Source organism: Cervus canadensis, chromosome 7 (assembly GCF_019320065.1).
Source record: "Cervus canadensis isolate Bull #8, Minnesota chromosome 7, ASM1932006v1, whole genome shotgun sequence".
NCBI classification, from domain to species: domain Eukaryota; kingdom Metazoa; phylum Chordata; class Mammalia; order Artiodactyla; family Cervidae; genus Cervus; species Cervus canadensis.
In genome coordinates this window covers 43,346,127-43,366,560 of record NC_057392.1, presented here as the reverse complement: position 1 = coordinate 43,366,560, position 20,434 = coordinate 43,346,127, and the positions used below count along the sequence as shown (strand labels likewise).

At 43.2% G+C, this 20,434-nt stretch overlaps 1 protein-coding gene across 4 annotated transcripts in view; it reads right to left on the bottom strand.

The window, feature by feature from the left end:
• Positions 1-9,270: 9,270 nt before the first annotated feature.
• Positions 9,271-20,434, bottom strand: part of CASR (calcium sensing receptor) — an 80,770-nt gene continuing 69,606 nt past the window's right edge. For all 4 annotated transcript variants that reach the window (XM_043473131.1, XM_043473130.1, XM_043473129.1 and 1 more), the window contains exons 5-7: positions 18,366-18,596; positions 13,391-13,514; positions 9,271-11,693 (exon numbers count right to left, since the gene is read on the bottom strand). In XM_043473131.1, coding sequence (XP_043329066.1) covers positions 10,171-11,693; positions 13,391-13,514; positions 18,366-18,596 — 1,878 coding nt within the window. In that variant the 3' untranslated portion in view covers positions 9,271-10,170. The remainder of the gene's footprint in view (positions 11,694-13,390; positions 13,515-18,365; positions 18,597-20,434) is intronic.

The following is a 20,434-nucleotide window of genomic DNA, read 5'->3' as shown; positions in this document are numbered from 1 at the left end:
GCCAGGCTTCAGCAATGTGTGAACCATGAACTTCCAGATGTTCAAACTGGTTTTAGAAAAGGCAGAGGAACCAGAGATCAAATTGCCAACATCCACTGGATCATTGAAAAAGCAAGAGAGTTCCAAAAAACATCTATTTTTGCTTTATTGATTATGCCAAAGCCTTTGACTGTGTGGATCACAATAAACTGTGGAAAATTCTGAAAGAGATGGGAATACCAGACCACCTGACCTGCCTCTTGAGAAGTCTGTATGCAGGTCAGGAAACAACAGTTAGAACTGGACATGGAACAACAAACTGGTTCCAAATAGGAAAAGGAGTACGTCAAGGCTGTATATTGTCACTCTGCTTACTTAACTTATATGTAGGGTACATCATGAGAATCGCTGAGCTGGATGAAGCACAAGCTGGAATCAAGATTGCTGGGAGAAAAATCAATAGCCTCAGATATGCAGATGATACCACACTAAATGGCAGAAAGTGAAGAAGAAAAAAAGAGCCTCTTGATGAAAGTGCAAGAAGAGAGTGAAAAAGTTGGCTTAAAGCTAAACATTCAGAAAACTAAGATCATGGCATCCGGTCCATCACTTCATGGCAAATAGATGGGGAAACAGTGGAAACAGTGTCAGACTTTATTTTTTAGGGCTGCAAAATCACTGCAGACGGTGATTGCAGCCATGAAATTAAAAGACACTTACTGCTTGGAGGGAAAGTTATGACCACCCTAGATAGCATATTAAAAAGCAGAGACATTTATTTACCACCAAAGGTCCATCTAGTCAAGGCTATGGTTTTTCCAGTAGTCATGTATGGATGTGAGAGTTGGACTGGAAAGAAAACTGAGTGCCGAAGAATTTATGCTTCTGAACTGTGGTGTTGGAGAAGACTCTTGAGAGTCCCTTGGACTGCAAGGAGATCCAACCAGTCAACCCTAAAAGAGATCAGTCCTGGGTGTTCATTGGAAGGACTGATGTTGAAGCTGAAACTCCAATACTTTGGCCACCTGATGGGAAGAGCTGACTCATTTGAAAAGACCCTGATGCTGGGAAAGATTGAGGGCAGGAGGAGAAGGGGATGACAGAGGATGAGATGGTTGGATGGCATCACCCACTCAATGGACATGATTATGGGTAAACTCCAGGAGTTGGTGATGGACAGGGAGGCCTGGTGTGCTGCAGTCCATGGAGTTGCAAAGAGTCGGACACGACTGAGTGACTGAACTGAACTGAACTGAACTAAGTATTTCTTTATTAGAAATCATATTGACTGTTTACACACATATATATTTTAAAGTCTAAAAGGCAAGGTATACAAAAGTGTTTTTCATTCTACTGTTAGCTAATTCTATTCTTATCTATGGACAGGCTAAAATGCTATTTTTACATTCCTTCTGATGTTATTTTGTTATCCTATCTATCCGTAGAAAACTGGGTAACACACCTTTCTTGCAATTTCCTTCTGCTACTGGTTCTAGAATGGTTCTGGTTCTGGATGTGGGGACTCCGGGAACAATTTTCGTGCCCGCTTTCTTGTCCATAATTTCCATTTCTTATTTTCAGAGTTTCACTTTTATTCCTTCTGTTGACAAAATCAAGAAATGAAAACCTCTGACCTGCTGAGACCAAAATCCCCATTCCACCAGATTACTTTCTTCAATTAGACAGCAGTAACTTTCCACTGATTCATAGGATGACATCAGTTTTTTTCCCATCAGCTTTCTAACTGGAAACTAATTTAAACTATTTTACATATGATGATACTTATCTTGCCACATTCTAACCACAAATCTGAATTGCTACAATTAATTTTAGAAAGAAAGTTCTATGCATAGAGAGTATTTTCAGCTGAAATGTAAGGTTTCTGTGCAATAGCTTAACAGACATTTATAAAGTTTAAAAAAATAAATTATTGGGCTTTCCTGGTGACCCAGTGGTTAAGAATCCGCCTGCCAATGCAGGGGACATGGGTTTGATCTCTGGTCTAGGAAGATGCCACATACTGAGGTGCAACTAAGCCTGTGGGTTGCAATTACTAAGCTCACATGCCCAGAGCCTGTGCTCTGCAATAGGAGAAGCCTCCACAAGAAGCCCATGAACGGCAACGATGAGTGTAGCCCCCGCTCCCTGCAGCTAGAGAAAGCCTGTGTGCAGCAATGAAAACCCAGCCCAGCCAAAAAGAAATACATTCATTAAAAAAAAATTCCTTACTTTTATTGGAAAATTTCTACACACTCAGAAAAATAGTGCAATAAACACCTCACATCACCGCTCAGATCAAGCAATTATTATTATTTTGCTGAACATTTCAGTGTATATCTGTATTTTTAAGAAACATTTAAAAATAGTTGCAAACACTGTGCTTATTTACACTTAAACAGTTCAGCCAGCATCCCCTAAAAATAAGGACATTTTCTTACCTAACTATATTATCACCCCTAAGAAAATTAACAATACTTCCTTACTTTCATCTAATAACCAGTCCATATTCTCATTTCCCAAATTTCATTCAAATTAAAATTTCACACACTTACTTTTGGTTTCTTTTTAGAAATTTATGATCTAGAAAGCCCTTAACAAACAACAATGACTTTTCAAAAGGACAAGAAAATTTGTCTTACTTTTCCTTGTAGTATCATTTAATTCTAAAAGCAGATTGTCAGTTTTATGCTAACAAATTCCTATTGCCATGTGAAAGTTTTCAGAAGTTGCAGTGGTTTGAAGCCACAAAATCTTTTGGTCTGGCTGATTCTTTGATGGTTCCTGAAGGTTTGCAGCTGTAGAATGTTGGAGCCAGAAAGCCCACTGACAGGGAAGCAAAGGTAAGTGTAACAGTTTCCCACTGCTGCTGTAGTAAGTTACTCCAAGTGCAGAGGCTTCAAACATCACAAATTTTGCTGTTTTCTAATTCTGGATGTCAGGAGTCCAGAAAGGTGTTGGCAGGGCTGTATCCCTTTTTTGGAGACCCTAGGGGAAAACCTGTTCCTGCTTCTTCTGGCTTACTAGCAGCCACCTACATTCATTGACTTGTGGTCTCTTCCTCCATCTTCAAAACCAGCAGCAAAACATCTTTGAATCTCTGTTTAAAAAAATTATATATAGTTTAAAAAAATTGAAGCATATAGTTGATTCACAATATTATATTAGTTATAGGTGTACAACATAGTGATTCAATACCTTTAAAGACTATACCCCATTTAAAGTTATTATAAAATAATGTCTTTATTCCCTGTACTGAACAATGTATCCTTATAGCTTATTTATTTTATATATAGTAGCATTTTCAAGAGCTTCCCAGGTGGTGTTGGTGGTAAAGAACCCACCTGCCAATTCAGGAGACATAGGAGATGTGGTTCCATCCCTGGGTCAGGAAGATCCCCTGCAGGAGGGCATGGCAGCCCACTCCAGTACTCTTGCCTGGATTATCTCATGGACAGAGGAGCCTGGCGGGCTACAGTCCATGGGGTCACAAAGAGTTGGATACAACTGAAGCAACTTAAGCACAGCATTTTCAAATTTCTGCCTCTGACCCTAACTTTCTTGCTTCTCTCTTCCATTTATAAGCACTCTTGTGATTACATTGGGCCCACCTGAATAATCCAGAACTCTCCCTATATCTTAAGGGTCAACATTCAGAAAACTAAGATCATGGCATCTGGTCCCATCACTTCATGGGAAATAGATGGGGAAACAGTGGCTGACTTTCTTTCTCTGGGCTCCAAAATCACTGCAGATGGTGATTGCAACCATGAAATTAAAAGACGCTTACTCCTTGGAAGGAAAGTATGAGCAACCTAGATAATATATTAAGAAGCAGAGACATTACTTTGTCAAAACCATTTAGTCAAGACTATGGTTTTTCCAGTGGTCATGTATGGATGTGAGAGTTGGACTATAAAGAAAGCTGAGTGCCAAAGAATTGATGCTTTTGAACTGTGGTGTTGGAGAAGACTCTCGAGAGTCCCTTGGACTGCAAGATCCAACCAGTCCATCCTAAAGAAGATCAGTCCTGGGTGTTCATTGGAAGGACTGATGCTGAAGCTGAAACTCCAGTACTTTGGCCACCTGATGGGAAGAGCTGACTCATTTGAAAAGACCCTGACGCTGGGAAAGATTGAGGGCAGGAGGAGAAGGGGATGACAGAGGATGAGGTGGTTGGATGGCATCACTGACTCAATGGACATGGGTTTGGGTGGACTCCAGGAGTTGGTGATAGATAGGGAGGCCTGGCATGCTGCGGTTCATGGGGTCGCAAAGAGTCGGACACGACTGAGCAACTGAACTGAACTGAACTCCCTATTTCAAGATCAGGCTGATTAACAATATTCATTGCATATGCAACTGAATTCTTCCTTGCCCATGTAACATAACACATTCACAGGTTCCGAGCGTTAGGTCCCAGATAAAATTGGGAGCCACTATTCTCCCTGTGACAAGAACTGGCTAGACAAAGATTCATTAGTTACTCACATGAGTCCCACTGCAACCTTATGTATCTGTTTGTTCTGCATTGGAAGTTTTGGGGCTTCCCAGTTTTGGGGCTAAAGAATCCGCCTGCCAGTGCAGAAGACATAAGAGACGTGGGTTCAATCCCTGGGTTGGAAAGATCCCCAGGAGGAGGAAATGGCAACCCACTCCAGTATTCTTGCTTGGAGAAGCCCATGGACAGAGGAGCCTGGGAGGCTACAGTCCATAGGGTCCTGAAGAGTCGGACAAGACTGAAGCGACATAGCATGCATGTAAGCACACACTCCATTGTACCTTGGCTTTACTAGTCCTTAAATCATAGCTAAAGTACTTCAGGTAAGAGTGTGTTTGTTCCTGTTTTCTCTCCCTGCCTCTCTCATTTCAATGAAGTTGTGTAACTTTACAAAAGAAAGAAGCAAACAGCAAACTATTTTCCTTCTCTGTATTCCCTTCTCTCCAGTGAAACTTAATCCATGTTATTCTGTGTGGACATATGATTCTACATCCTGCCCTCTTCCTTACTGTTATTTCTAAGTTTGATTACCGCTTTGACCTCATGCACATATTGTCATATCTAATGTGTGTGGGTGGGCTCTCCTGCAATGGGATCATAGTGTAATTTCCTCTGCCATCCCCCACGTGAGGGGTGTCTGGACGCTTTCCTGTCTGCATCTGCAGTGTGTCTATGCTCCCCTGGTTGCAGGTCTCCCTGCACACGACCAGGGGTATGGAGGTCATGTATCCAGAACACATAGGTACTAATTAATTTTGCTGCCTGTTGGCTTATTTCCCTGGGAGTATATTCATAAAAGAAAATTTACTGGCACAAAAGTTGAGGGATCTGTTAAACCAATTGCCTGAGGATAATTCAGAAAACTTGAGCAGCCCACAGTTGGTTCAACTAAGGATAAGATCATAATAGATCACATCAAGATTCAGGAAGACTTGTGTTTCATCAAGCTCCAAGAAGGTCTTTCTGATATGCTCCAAAGATTTGCTTTTTGAAGCTCATTGTAAAGGCCTTACATTAAATTTTTCTTGGTTTGTTTTTCAACTAAAATTTTAGTTGCTTGGCAGACTTTCAGGTTCTTTTTGTTTGTGTGCTTGATGCACTAGCTTCTCTTGTGATTAAAAAGACAGCCAAAGGATGAAAAAGAATCCACCAGTCAAAAAATTGTGAAGAATAGGGCCACTCAAGTTATTGAAATCTTTGGTGTGATTTTTTTTTTTTTGACTGGTGGATTCTTTTTTATACTTTGGCTGTTTTTTAACATTAATTCTTTATTATGGAAATTTAGAAACCCATAAAAAAATAGGAGTAGAAAACTGAAGCTCCAACAGCCATTGACTTTCTGCTGTTCTTTCTTATCTTTCTCCCTACATACTTGTTTTCTCCCCCATTGTGGTTTTTTAAGCAAATTACAGGCATCCTATGATCTCACCCATAAATACTTCAGAGTGCATCATGCTTTGTTAAATGACCACAATGCTGACAACAAAGCAAATGAGGTAAAATGTTAATAATAAGTGAATCTAGGTAGAAGGGGTACAGATGTCTTTTGAGCTGCTTATTTTTGCAAAATTTGTATAAGCTTGAAATGATTTATAAATAAAAAGTAAAAAAAAAGTGCAAACAAAAAATATGACTGTAATATGATCACACTTGATAATCCAAGAAACAGATTTTTTTCTTTTACTGTAAGTCATGTTCCTAGAAAAAAAATCCAGAAAAATATTAAGAAGGAAATAAGTCATTCATAATTCAAACACCCAGACATAATCACTATTAAACAATTGTGTATTATGTATCCAGGCCATTAAACGAACCCAGACACACAAACTTTTGCATATCATTTAAAAAGTCCAACAGTGCTAATGAGTTTATAATCAAACTCCCGTCCTCCCACCCCTCTGCGGTCCCACCTGCTGAGTACTTGCCCCTGCTTGCTCTTTTATCTGTTAGCAGCCTCTCTTTCATGGCAAAATGCCATATGCAGTTCTGTCTTCACAGTATCTTTCTGATTTACCACAGCTGTTAAGATGAAAGGGAATCAAATTTTGCTTATTTTTTCTCAGCAGGGTGTGTTTTTCATTTTGTGTTTGATCTTAAAAAATGCTTTGTTTGTGGGCAGTGGATACTGCAGACTGGCTCATTCATCACCCACCTTCCTCCAGCACGTCGTCCTGTACTCCAGAGGTTGGAGGGCAAAGGCCACTTTCCCAAACTTCCTTTGGAAGAGTTCTGCATGTGACTGATGGGAATCTTGGAAAGGTGATATGAATGGGGCCAAGCACAGTGGCAGAGAACTTTGGTTCCTCCAGCTGCAATGAAGGTTCCAGTGTCTGGATCCCTGTGTCGTGGGTGTTGAGTGCATGGGAGGTATTTAAGTTTTTTTTGTCAAACAACCCTGTGAAGGAATTAGGAATTTCTTTGGCAGTGGAGGGCAAGGAGAGAAGAGCCTGAGACCTGCCTGGTAATTCCCAGGCCCCAGTGCTTTCTCATGAGAGATCTGGCAGGCTTGGGAGGGGCCTCATGGTTGGGACAAAGTGATGCAGCCACGAAAATCACTGTGGATTCTATGCCCTGGGGACACAGATGTCTCAGAGGATGTCAGAATGGAGACATAACAATTACTGGGGGCTAGATATGAATGTTCTCAGAGGGACTTCCCTGGCGGTCCAGTGGTTAAGACTTAACCTTCCAACGCAATGGGTACAGGTGCAACCCCTGGTCAGAGAGCTAAGATCCCACATGCCTCGAGGTAAAAAACTCAGAACATAAAACAGAAGCACTGTTGTAACAAATTCAGTAAAGACTTTAAAAATGGTCCACATCTAAAAAAGATAAAAGAAAAAAACAGTGTTCTTGGAGATGTCAACAGGAGCTGTGGATGTTTGGGGAAACCTACCTCCTTACCCTATAGAAGGGGGAAGGGAGAAACCTCTGAACAGACCCCTGAAAACCTAAATTGATTCAGAAAATTCTGAAGTTCAAGAGAAAACCCCAGTTTGACTGAAATGAAGTTTCTGTCAGGCTGAATAGGAATTTGAGAAGAAACTAGGTTGTGACAGAAAAATAATGCAGATTCATAACTGACACCCTGATTGTGTGCTGAGAGTCGTGCCTGCTACAAATGACAGAGGACAGTGATGTTCAGTCTCCCTTTCTGACAAGAAGGTAGGGAGAGGCCACTTTATTTGCAAGCACTCGTTGAGGTGGAGCTCACCGTGAATGGTGTGTGTTTTCCCTGAGCAACCTCTTCCTCCAGCTTAGCCATGAGGGTGAGCCACTTGTCAAAGCAAACTTGGGATGGATGAGTGTGTGGCATTTTGCATTGCAAAGTAGCTGCTTCCACTTGGCTGCTTTGACCAGCAAAATAAAAATAAGATAAAAACTTGTATTTAAAACAAGCAAATAGAAAAATTAGAAAAACCAAGCCATCAAATGTTCAGTCTTTTTTAAAAAAAAGTCCAAGTAAAATGTTAAATATAAGTCTTCACTCTGCTCTGAACTTTGCTCAGAGGTGTGACCAGGGTGGGAGTGGCAGGCTGGGTCTGGTTTGGGGGAGCAGATGCCTCAGATCTTCCTGTGTGAGACCTTCTCTGTGTCTCCTACATGACACCCTCTAGTGTCTTTTCATCCAGATTAACAATTGTAATTTCCACAAGTCTTTTTTTTTCAAACTTTCAACTTTAATTTTTTTAATCTTTTGGCCTTGTTGTGTGGCATGTGGCATGTGGGATTGAACCTGCGTCCCCTGCATTGGCAGCATGGAGTCTTTACCATCGGCCTACCAGGGAAGTCCCTTCCACAATTCATTTTCATGTTAAAAATCAAGGAAAGGTGGCCCTTTTGGAAGAATATGGTCAGAAAGTCATCAAGAACTGTAAACTTTGTGGCGTCACACAGGTTTGACTGGCTTAAAAGCAGCATTTAGAGAGATCTGAGAGTCGGCTGCCAGACTGGGATGGTCTTCCCTTGGTGCTAGACATCTTGGTTCTGACACCACAGAGGTGGGGGGAGCATGGGGCCCTTAGGGGACTGATGTTCGGCTTCACCATGAGCTATGGTGTTCAGGACCCCTTGGGCTGGGCCCTAGAGTTCTTGGGCTTATTATGGAGAAAGTTAGTGTGATCAGTGGGTTTGTTGTTAAAGTGTGAATGGTTAAATAAATGAGTTTTCTATTTTAAACAAGTGAAAAAAATTACAATATCAGTAATAATATTAACTAACATTTATTGCGTGCTTACTATGGGCTAGGCACCATGCTAAAATACTTTACATACATTTATCTCATTTAACCCACATAAGAGCTCTGAGGGAAAAGAATGATTATACCTCCATTTTAGACACAAAGAAGCTGGGGCTGAGTGAGGTCAAGGTTCCCTGCCTGTGGTCACCCAACTTGTGAATGACAAACCCAGCACTTGACCCCAGGTCTCTCTAGCTCCAGAACCTGACTGTTCAGCAGTATGCCGTTCAACATTCAATCTTGTAACTACCCACGGGCAGACTCCCACTGCTGGAGGGAACCTAAGTACGGCATTGGGGAGTGCCAAGAGTAATAACCCACGAGAGCTCTCTTGGAACCATGTGCTCTTACCCCAGAAACTGGTAGGAGGTCAGAGACTGGGAGCTTATTCTTCACAGGGGAAGGCATGCATCTGACTTCAGGAAGCGTTTGGGGTGGAGAAAGAGGGAGTTTCTGGATCACTGGGCCCTGAAAGGGCTCATTTAGGGCTTAGCTCATTGGGGTGTGGGTGGTGGGGTGGGCAAAGAAAATGGAACTCAATAATACTGCCTTATATCAACCAGACTGGGACATTTTTTCCAGTTTATATTGTCCATGGACTATTAAAACAGAAGCATTTTCTTAAGGATAAAGCTACATATGACAATATTAATTACAGATACAGTTCACTGGATTCGTGCAGTCCCTTCCCAGCAGTCTGAGGTGATTCCTGAGATCTTGGAATCTACACATGGCATCACCATCACACTCTGGACAAAATCAGACGTACTGTTAGGGGATGGATGCTAACCTTCTCCACGTCACATGACAGCAGCAGCAAGTAGGAGACCACATATTTAACAGTTTTCATAAATAGGAGGGGACACATTCACCTTACAGCTTTGGACATTTCAAGTTCTTCCCACTGTCAAGGTGTTGGGCAGAACTGGTGACATTTTGTCTTTCACACTCAACTCTAGTGGTGGCCAATATGAGGTCCTGTCACTCTGCACAGGTTTGTCTCTGGACCAGGCTGTCTGCAAAGTTCAGGGCAGACGTTTCAACATTAAAAACAAAAATCAAACCAAAACAACAGCAACAAAAACAAGAAAGAAAACCCTAGAGGGAATAGGTGGGTATCTTAAAGCCATGGTTTTATCTCTGGACTGTTGGGTGGGATAGAACAGAAGAGGAGAATGGAAGCAGGGATAGGAAAGGTGAACCTGACTACAGGGATCTCAGCACTCTGATAACCTAACCACAGAAGCACACAGCTCCCCTCTTTTTCATTTTAATGGGGACATTATTTCATTCACTGTCGTTTATAGCAGTGCAGCTAAGTTCCGAGCATTTGGTGGGTCTTATCCCTCCTTCCTGGAGGAAGGGAGCCGGGGGGCACTTCCTCATCCCTGTGGAGAAGGTCATCCTGGGAAAACTGCCTGGATTCCCCCTGAACTCACTTTCTCCTTCCCTTTTAAGAACGCAGCATGTTTTCTGTAACAGTGCTGCCTCCGCCGCTGATGACAAAGCTCCGGGAATTAGACACTACAAGTGCCGGGGACATCTCTTCGGGGTCCTCCATCTCTAGCTGGTGGTCCTCACCCACAGGGCCCTGCAGGCCTGTCTCCTGGGCGGTCAGTTCCGAGTCCGTCTCCCCGCACTGCAGCGGGAGCAGCGCCTGGTGTTTGGTCAGGGCGTCGTTGTTTTTCTGGGCCTCCAGGGAGGTCTGGTGCGTGGAATTCCTGTGAGCCACGGCGCTCTTCTGAGGCTCGTCAAAGCTCAGCGAGAAGGTGACGGTGCCGCTGCCGAAGATGACCTTCTGCTTGCATCTCGGCGGCTGCTGCGACTGTGGCTGCGGCTGCGGGGTCGAGGGTGGCCGCGGCTGTGGCTGCTGCGCGTTGTGTGGGCTCAGGGCCAGCGGCTGCGGCTGCTTCTGCCTCTCCGGCTGCTGCTGCGGGAAGGGGTCCTCGCTGTTGCTCTTGCTGCTGATGGAGGAGGAGGGGGTGGATCCCGTGGAGCCCCCCAGGCTGCTGGACCGCTGGCGGGAGACGTTGCTACGGCGCAGCGTGGCTCGGGCGGCGACCTTGAAGGCGTGTGCCGCGGTGCTGCAGCGCACCTCCTCGATGGTGTTCCGGGACGGCTTGAAGAGGATGATGTAGACCTTGTTGAAGAAGATGCAGGCCAGCAAGCCAAAGCTGGCCGCCAGGATGGCGATCACCTCCACCGCAGAGACGAACTTGCCGTAAGTGCTGGCGTAGGCGGGGATGAAGGAGATCCAGACGATGAAGAAGATGAGCATGCTGAAGGTGATGAACTTGGCTTCGTTGAAGTTCTCCGGCAGCTTCCGGGACTTGAAGGCGAAGAAGAAACAGATGGCGGCCAGCAAACAGGTGTAGCCGATCAGGAAGCCCAGCGCCATGAGCGAGCCCTCGTGGCAGGTGATGAAGATGATCTCATCCTCTAGCTCGTGGTTGCGATAGCTCGAGGGGGGCGCCGTATTGAGCCAAATGGCACAGATGACAATCTGCATGAAGGTGCAGAGGAAGACCAGCAGGAACTGCAGGTTGAGCCCCCACCACTTGCGGTGGAAGCTGGTGGGAATCTTGGCCTCAAACACCAGGAGGACCCGATTGGTTTTCACCAGGATGCAAGAGATGCAGAGCACGAAGCTGATGCCAAAGGCCGGCTGGCGCAGGCGACAGGTCCAGTCCTGGGGCTCTCCGATGAAGAACAGGGAGCTGGAGAAGCAGCAGAGCAGGGAGAAGAGGAGGAGGTAGGAGAGTTCCCGGTTTGTGGCCTTGACGATGGGCGTGTTGCGGAACTTGATGAAGACACCCAGCACAAAGGCTGTGAGGAAAATGCCCAGCACAGCAAAGAGCGTGAGTGCGATCCCAAAGGGCTCGGTCCAGGACAGAAACTCGATCTCCTTGGCGATGCAGGAAGTGTGGTTCTCATTGGACCAGAAGTCATCAGGGCACTTATCACAGGCACTTGCATCTGTAAAATGTCACAGTGAAGGGGTTAGTACTGAGTGGCAGAGGCTGAAATGTGTGAGTGTGAATGTGGTGATGAGGGAACTTTAAATTTGCTGTATTGATGAATTAATTATGATTTTTACATTATCAGATAATGTACTGAACCTTATGCTTAATAATATACTTAATTTCATGCTTCTTTGGTGGTTCTATTATTTTTTCTTTTGTGCTGAACTCAGTCATGAGTGCTGTGCTCAGTCCCTTCAGTTGTGTCCAACTCTTTCAGACCCTATGGACTGTAGCCCACCAGGCTCATCTATCCATGGGGTTCTCCAGACAAGAAAACTGGAGTGGGTTGCCATGCCCTCCTCCAGTTTGTATATATGGGGGCTACTTTTTGAAAAATTTTTAAATTTTATGTTGCAGTATAGTTGATTAACAAGTTTGTGATAGTTTCAGGTGTATAGCAAAGTGATTCGGTTTATACACAGACATGTATCTATTCTTTTTCAAATTCTTTTCCCATTTAGGTTGTGACATAATATTGAACTGACTTCCCTGTGTTATATAGTAGGTCATTGTTGGTCATCCATTTTATATATAGCAGTGTGTACAGGTCAATCCCAAACTCTAGGAGGGCTACTTGCTTCCTTTAACACTACTTGATGATGTACAAACCATCATTCAGCAAGCACAGAATGATCAGTCTTGCCGGACAGGTGGCTGCCCTGCACACTGGGGGTCTGGCACTGTCCACCAATTTTCACAGTGATTCACATTCAGTCTGACTTATTTTAGACATAAGGATGGGCTTTGTAGACAAGCCAGAGCAGCCTCTTAGATCACGGCTAAGTACTCCTCGATTCTGACCTATGCCTTCCTCACGCCACATCAATGGCTTTCTAGTGAGGGTGGCTGCAGACTCATTTGACCAACAAATGTTTACTATGTCTCTGCTGTGTCTTAGTCAGTGTGCAGTTTTGGGGAGTGAAAGGAGCATGGGCTTTGCAGGCAGAGATCTGGATGCGAATCCTGGCCCTGCCACTTATTATCTGTGTGACTTTGGTCAGGCTCCTTAACCATTCTAAGCGTCAGTTTCCTCATCGGTGAAATGGGAGCAATAATAACTCCATCATGATAGTGAGGATGAAATGAGTTAATAATAGAAAAAAATTATATTTAGTATTTATAGAGTGCTTCCAATATGCCAATCAAATATTTCTCTATAACTTATCATTTGTTTTACCAGTTTTATCTAATTTAATCCCCCAAACTCTGTAAGATAGGTTTATTATTATTCTCACTTTATAGATGAAGAAACTGAGGCATAGGAGAAACATAAATAAGATAGTAAGTCCAGTGCCAGGCACTCTGTAGACAATCTATTGTGACCTATTAACTCTGGAGCCTGGAACATTCACAACTTTGTCTATTCAGGATCACTGAGCTCTAAGAAAAGAAAAACAATACTGGAGTGCAGTATCGACCTAAGAGAAAGATGTGCAACAGACGTATTTGTAAGCTTTTACGGTACTGCAGAGATACCTAATGTTCCGATTCTATCCCCCTCAGCGTGCAGCCCAGTGTGACGCTGAGACAAACCGTGTTAAATGAGAAAGCATGCTTGGCACCGTCTCAGCACCGCTGTTCCAGGGACCTCGCTGAGCCCGGGGCCCAGAGTGAAGGGGGCTCTGCAGCGCGCCGGGGCTGCCGCTATACCTGTCTCGTCGCTGTACTCCCCATCCGGACACTCCACGCACTCAAAGCAGCACGTGGGCTCCCCCTCGATGATGCCCTTCCTGGTCCCTGGCAGGCAGTCTCGGCTGCAGTTGGAGAAAGGCACCTGGAGGGCGGAGATCACAACAGTGAGGGGCTGCAGCTTGGGGTCAGTCTTCCAGCTCCTCTGACATGAGTCAGAGGGAGGAGCTGGGCACCAGCACCACTGTGGCAGACTCAGGCCCAATCCAGGCAGAGGAAGGGCCAGTGGTCTGTGTTCCTATTATCTCTGAAGGGGACAAATGCCTATGGGAAAGGGCAGGCGCACACACACAGACACACAAACACATCTCAGTGGAATTCGAGGAAGATTAATTGTTGGGAGTCTACGCAGTAACAAAATTCTCCCTAAATAGCCTTCCCTTCCATCCTCTACAAGTCCCAGAAAAAGACATCTGTTTACTTTTCATAGAACTAAAAGTTTGAGACAAACTACAGGACACAGGGACATGGACCTGCACCCAGAGGGAGAGCCACAAGGGGAAATGCTGAGACAAGGGGACATTTGAAAATGAGACTTTGAACTTTGTAGTAAAATGTAATTCCTTCAATTTTCTTTTATGCTTTACAGGGTGATTTCTGAGATGCTTGCAACAACTCAGTGAGGTAGGCCTGACAGGCATGGAAGAGGCGAAAATAAATGGATCAGAAAACTATACCAGGTGATTACTAACCAAAAGAAAGCTGCAATAGCTACATTAACTTCAGATAACATAGTTTTTATTTAATTTATTTCCTTAATGGACTTCAGGTGCACAGAGTTTGATTAATCATAACCCTTAAACTATTATTACTTGTTCATGTTTGAGCCACTTTTGGCTAGTCATTTTTAATGTGTGTGTGCATGCTCAGTCACTCAGTCATGTCTGATTCTTTGTGATCCTGTGGACTACAGCTTGCCAGTCTCCTCTGTCCATGGGGTTCTTCAGGCAAGAATACTGTAGTGGATTGCCATTTCCTCCTCCAGGGGATCTTCCCGACCAGGGATTGAACTGGTATCTCCTGCATTGGCAGGTGGGTTCTTTTACCACTGAGCCACCTAGGAAGCCCCTCATTTTTAATGACTACCACCCAAAACAGAAACTAGGACCAGGATAATAACCTACATCTAACTATATACTCCTCTTTCCACTTACTTCCTCCCCACCACATAGTAATACCTGAGATGACCATCATCCTTGTTCACCAAAAGCAAATAATACTAAACTTTCAAGGAACAGATAAATCTTATACAAACTCTAGCAGAGATCAGGAAAATATATATATATATTCTTAAAGGAGCACCTTCCAACTAATTCTTGTAAGCCCAGTATAATAACCTTAATTCTAAAATAAGACAAGGACAGTATGAAGGCCCATCTCACTTATTAAGTTGTCTTCAGAAGTAGAGCTGAGTTGAGGATTTGTGTCCAAGTGATTTATAAGGAAAGTTCTCCCAAAGGAATCAGGAAGAGAATGGAGGAAGTGGGACATAGGAGGCAGGAGAAGAAGCAAGGCTATGATCCTGAGCAAAGTCCCTCTGACTTCTACCCCATCCCCCGGGGGAGCTCTGGACTGCAGGTTAGGCCCCAATGCTGTCCTGACCTGAAGAAAAGGGCTAGGGCTTTCACACTTCCACAGCAGTCAGAGAGGAAGGGAAATGTAAATTCCTAGGCTCTTCTGAGGTTCTCCTTTGCCTCTCTGAGCCTGTAGGCAAAATGGGTTCCATTAGCCTACAGGCAGTCTCTGAAAAAGAATATCAAGTTCTGATTATTGGAAGTAAAAATGTATAGAAATCCTGGAGATACGTGCAAAGGGTAAGGACTCTGAAAGGATCTGGAAAGAGTACAACTACTTTCTACTACTTGAAAACAGATGAAAAGTACTAAAATAACAGACAAACTCAAAGGGCATGAAAAATAAAATACACCATGATCATGCTGAGTTTCTGCCAGGAATGTAAGCAAGTTTAATACCAGAAATTCTGTGTCACTCATTGTAATAATAAATTAACACAGAAAAACATGGTCATCAATGGATGAAAAAATATTTGATGAAGTTTAACACAAACTAGTGATAAAAATGGGGTCTCGAAGAATCCGACACGACTGAGTGACTTCACTTTCACTTTTCACTTTCATGCTTTGGAGAAGGAAATGGCAACCCACTCCAGTATTCTTGCCTGGAGAATCCCAGGGATGGGGGAGCCTGGTGGGCTGCCGTCTATGGGGTCGCACAGTGTTGGACATGACTGAAATGATTTAGCAGCAGCAGCAGTGATAAAAAACTTAATGATGTTGGACTGAAAACAAAATTCTGTAAAGCAATGATCCTTCAATTACAAAATAAATAAATTTTTAAAAAATTAGAAAAAAACTTAATGAGAGTAGGAAGAAATATCTTTACCTTGAAAAAAAATCCCCAAATTCTTAGCATAAACATATGACACAATATTATTTAATTTAAAATAAATAAGGGTGCTTATTTAAAATAAAGGTGGTCAGTATCACCACTACTATTATGTATTACACCAGAGTTCCTAGTTAGTGGAACAAGAAAAATATGGGCAAACATATTGGAAAGGGCTAAAAAAAACTTGTTATTTTTAATAATAATGCAGATAACATGCTTGTCCACATTAGAAATAACTGGAGAGCAGCCCTGGGCTAAAATGCCATAGACTGCCACTGTTAGCTGAGTTTCATCAGTTTTTCTTAAAGAAAAAAACATCAAAAAACTTCACCTTTTGATATATGCTATTGGTTGATTTCTAGCTTCTTAAGTTATTGTTTTTGACAATTTTGCCCAATCTACCATTGTTTCACCATTCAGAAGTCCTGCTTCCATCTCAATCTTTGATCATGCCAGGTAACTGAGTACTTATTAGGTATTTACTACCTGACAGTCTATGTGTATCAGAGATAGTAAATATAAGAACGAAGTATATTTTGAATAAAGCATACATTTCTTGAATTAGGGAGCAAGTCTTCATTTTTGTAGCCCCAGTTACAAAGCCTTGAATAACCCTTGATACAGGGTAGGGCTCATACTATTTTCAAAACATCTCTTTAAGAAGACTGTCCCCCTTCCCACTACTTGCTTGAACTGGAGACATCTTACAAAGTTAAACACCTGGAAAGCAGTAAATTAATTATCATTGTTTCCAGCAAAAAAGAAATAACTGGCTTGACAAGGAATTTAAAAACACTTGAACAGATGATCAGCAATATTTTCTAATGAAAGAGGAATAGAAGTAGCGATACCAGATCTGATGATCATTGAGACGCTCAGGACCCTGGTTTGAAGGAAGGATAGGATAAGCTACATCTATGAACACTGCAATATTTGCTATTATTATGTGCCTGTAAATTCACTGCAAACTCTACTGGATCATGGTATGTATTTTATACATTGCTGGTTAAACTTTGTTGATATTTTACTTAGGACGTGACCACATCTATGTTTATAAATTGGCCTATAATTGTCTTTTCTTGTACTGTTATTGCCTGTTTTTGATGTTAAGATATGTTAGCCTTTTAAAATGAGTTTAGTAGCTTTCCTTCTTGGCTTCTGTTAGGCTGTGAGTGGCAAAAACCTCAAAATAACAAAATAACAATGGTTCAATCTATACCATTGAATTAGAGACAACTGTGTGCATCAACATAGGTAAAATATAACCTGGATGAGTCAACAACAGCAGGGAACAGATAATAAATAACATAGCTGATCAATTTAGACTGTAGTCAATTGATACATGTGATAATTTAGACAAGAGTATAGTTGGTGAACAGAGGAACATACCCTCTGGAATCCCCAAAGCTCTGTCTGAAAAAGGGTCATGACATGTTTATAATTGAGAATTCATTCTCTGAGGTAGAAACTAAAAAGACTTGCACACTGTGGATGAGATTTGCTATCTATAGGAGAACTTCTTGTGGGTAACTTATCCTTTAAATTGAGAAACAGTGAAATTGTAGTATCTCAGCAGAAACCCATTAACCTAAGAAGCATTTGGTAAAAAGAAGAAGTTGAATTTTTGGTCATGTCATAAAAAGTGGTCCAAGATACTCAAAGGTGATAATAGAAAGTGTTAGTCCCTCAGTTGTGTCTGAATCTTTGCGACCGCATAGACTGTAGCTCACCAGCCTCCTCTTTCCATGGGATTTTCCAGGCAAGAATACTGGAGTGGGCTGCCATTTCCGACTCCAATAATAGAAAGGCAAATGCAAAGAAAAATGTAGCAGTTCTCATCCAGGCTTTTTGGAAGTTAGAGAGGATGCCCGGTCCAGGGTTTGTTCCTACAGAGGATCTGGGTCCTTAGAACGTATTATATTCTAGGACACAACCATTGTAGAATGATTATTATTTCAGCCTGTCATGTATCTTTTCCTTAAGTGCATATTCACTGGGAGTAATGTACCTCTGGTTATTAATCAGGCTTGTGGATGAAGTGATACTCATTGAAGGAGGCCGTGATCACAGTCACAAGCATCCTCCTATTTGCTACAGGTCTCCCATAGGAGGAGAATAAATTGTCCTTTTGATTTATAGGTGAGTCCTAAGCTATTTTGGATAACAGGGAGCTACCTCTGTGTGAATTGCCCATGCTCTGTCGTGAGTGATGCTTGTGTTTGCTTAAATATTTTGCTCTGGTTGGGGGAAAGTTTTAGCCAAAGAAACTATTATTAGCCATGGAGTCAGATTTGTAAAGAATAAGATTGTTTCAATACAATAAGCATGGGGCTCCGGTTTTGAGCAATCTCTTCTGGACACTAACACTCATAGATTTCACAGGGAATCCTGACAACGCAGTTAGTGAACTGATGGAAGTGGACTCGTGATTCTGGAAGTCCAGTGGCAAAGCCCAAGGCCCTCCCAAAGCCCAGTGCAGTTTCTTCCTGTGGTGGAGGCATCTAGTATCCTGATGGACAGCACATACCTCCCTTGAGAATCCACTCCATAGGATTTTTTCATCATTGATGAAGAGTCTCTCTCCTTTCTTGGCATAGACATTGTAATATCCAACTTCCTTAAATACTATGGAGCCGTCCTCTGGGGAGAGGTGCCAATTGATGATGGAATAGTTCCCTGCCAGGTCTCCACATTCATCGAAAGTTACTTGCTCCCCCATATTGCTGGTAAAATTTAGGTGCCGCAGGTGTTTCAGGACCTAAAGAACAGAGATGAATATTCTGAATACAAGTCACAGGTCTGCCACATATGGTTATGTAGGTTGAGCACTGCACAAGGACAGTAAACTATCTTGTTCAAATAAAGTGGAAGGGACATGACTTGAGGAAGAGGGACCTTTTTGTAATTTATATTAAGGTACTTAGATGTGTTAGTGGCAGCCTTGGTAAGCCATGAGCTTTATTTTGTATGCGAATTGTGTCAGATGGTCCAAAAAGTTCATTTGGGTTTTTCATAAGATGTGACGGAAAAACCCCAATGAAACCCCAGTTTTTTGGTCAACCCAACAACAGGGGTAGGAAACATTTTCTTGAAGCCAGGAAAAGAAGAGGAATACATCTTACCATGCAACTGGCCAAATCAAGGCTTTTACAAGTGCACCATCATCTGGTGGTACCCAGGAGGGAAAGGGTTGTAAACCAGAGCCATCCCTGGTGTCTTCTGAGATGGGCTTTTGAAAGAGTAGCACTCTTACACTCTGCACCATCTTTCTCTAAGCTATGGCTTCTGTGGAAGTGCCCTGCCGCCAAAGTTCACAGAGAGAAGGGTGGAAGGAAGAAAGAAAGAAGGCTATGAGCAGAGCCTTGGCCATCACTGTTATAATCATGGCCAGTCCTTTACTTTTTGCAGGGTGTTATGAGTCACAAAGCCCTTGTACAAAAAAGTAATGATAATAATCACCAAACCTTACTAGTCATTTTATTACCTTTGAAGCACAATGCTGAATGCTTTATATTTGTTGTCTAATCTTCACAACAAGTAGTACTATTAACCCTCATTTTGGGACTTCCCCAGTGGCTCAGCAGTAAAAAATCTGCCTGAAAAGCAGGAGACACCGGTTCAATCCCTGGGTGGGGAATATCCCCTGGAGGAGGAAATGGCAACCCATGCCAGTATTCTTGCCTGGGAAATCCCAGAAGAGCCTGGGGGGGGTGGGTGTGCTGGGTGGTGGGTGGTGGGTGGTGGGGCTACAGTCCATAGGGTTGCAATGAGTCAGACACGACTGAGCATGCATGCACTCCCATTTTATTGATGGAGAAACTGAGGAAACAGGAAGTATCTGGTCCCAGGCACACAGCTAGGAAGTGCTGCAAGCCTGCACGTGTAGGGGCTCTGCTCCATGGCAGCAGCGTTCGGCTCCTGCCTCTGCTTTCTGTGCACCCCTGACTTGGGTCGAGAGGAAGCAGTGGGCACTCAGCAGCTTATCTTTCATGTGGGAACTGCCCGGTGCCAGGAGGTCACTGAGGCACCGAGAGAGAGTGAAACATACACAGTCCAGACGGTGACAGTAGGGGTGCTCACTTACACTGTACCTCGTGACTCACAGGGCTTTCTCACTCTCTGGCTCTGAGTGTGTTTCCTCACTGGCAGGACGAGAGGGCTGGGCCCTAGAGACTGCAGGAATCTCCAAGTTCTAGTTTCGATTTCTCGCTGTTCTATGCTGTGGTGGCCCTAGGAATACATTTAGAAGTACCTCTCCTGTTTAGCATAACTTTCAAGGTACCTGAAAAACCAGCATCTAATCTGACACCGAGAAAAGTTTGGGCCCTATTATCCATGTGTGTGACGAGGGAAGGGCAGCTTTCATGTTCTACTCCACTCCTGAGATGACACAGCTTTTTAAAACAATGTATATCTGTATTTGACTGTATTTTAAAGCCAACATTTATTGTAAGGAAAATTAAATAAAGAAAAGGAGGCTCCTGAGCTTGCTCATAAACAGCCCTGGGGTGAGTGTGGGGACAGAGAATGTGGCCGGCCACATGTGCGTACAGACACAGCACCTGGGCGCCTCAGTCACCTGCTGTGCGTGTGGTG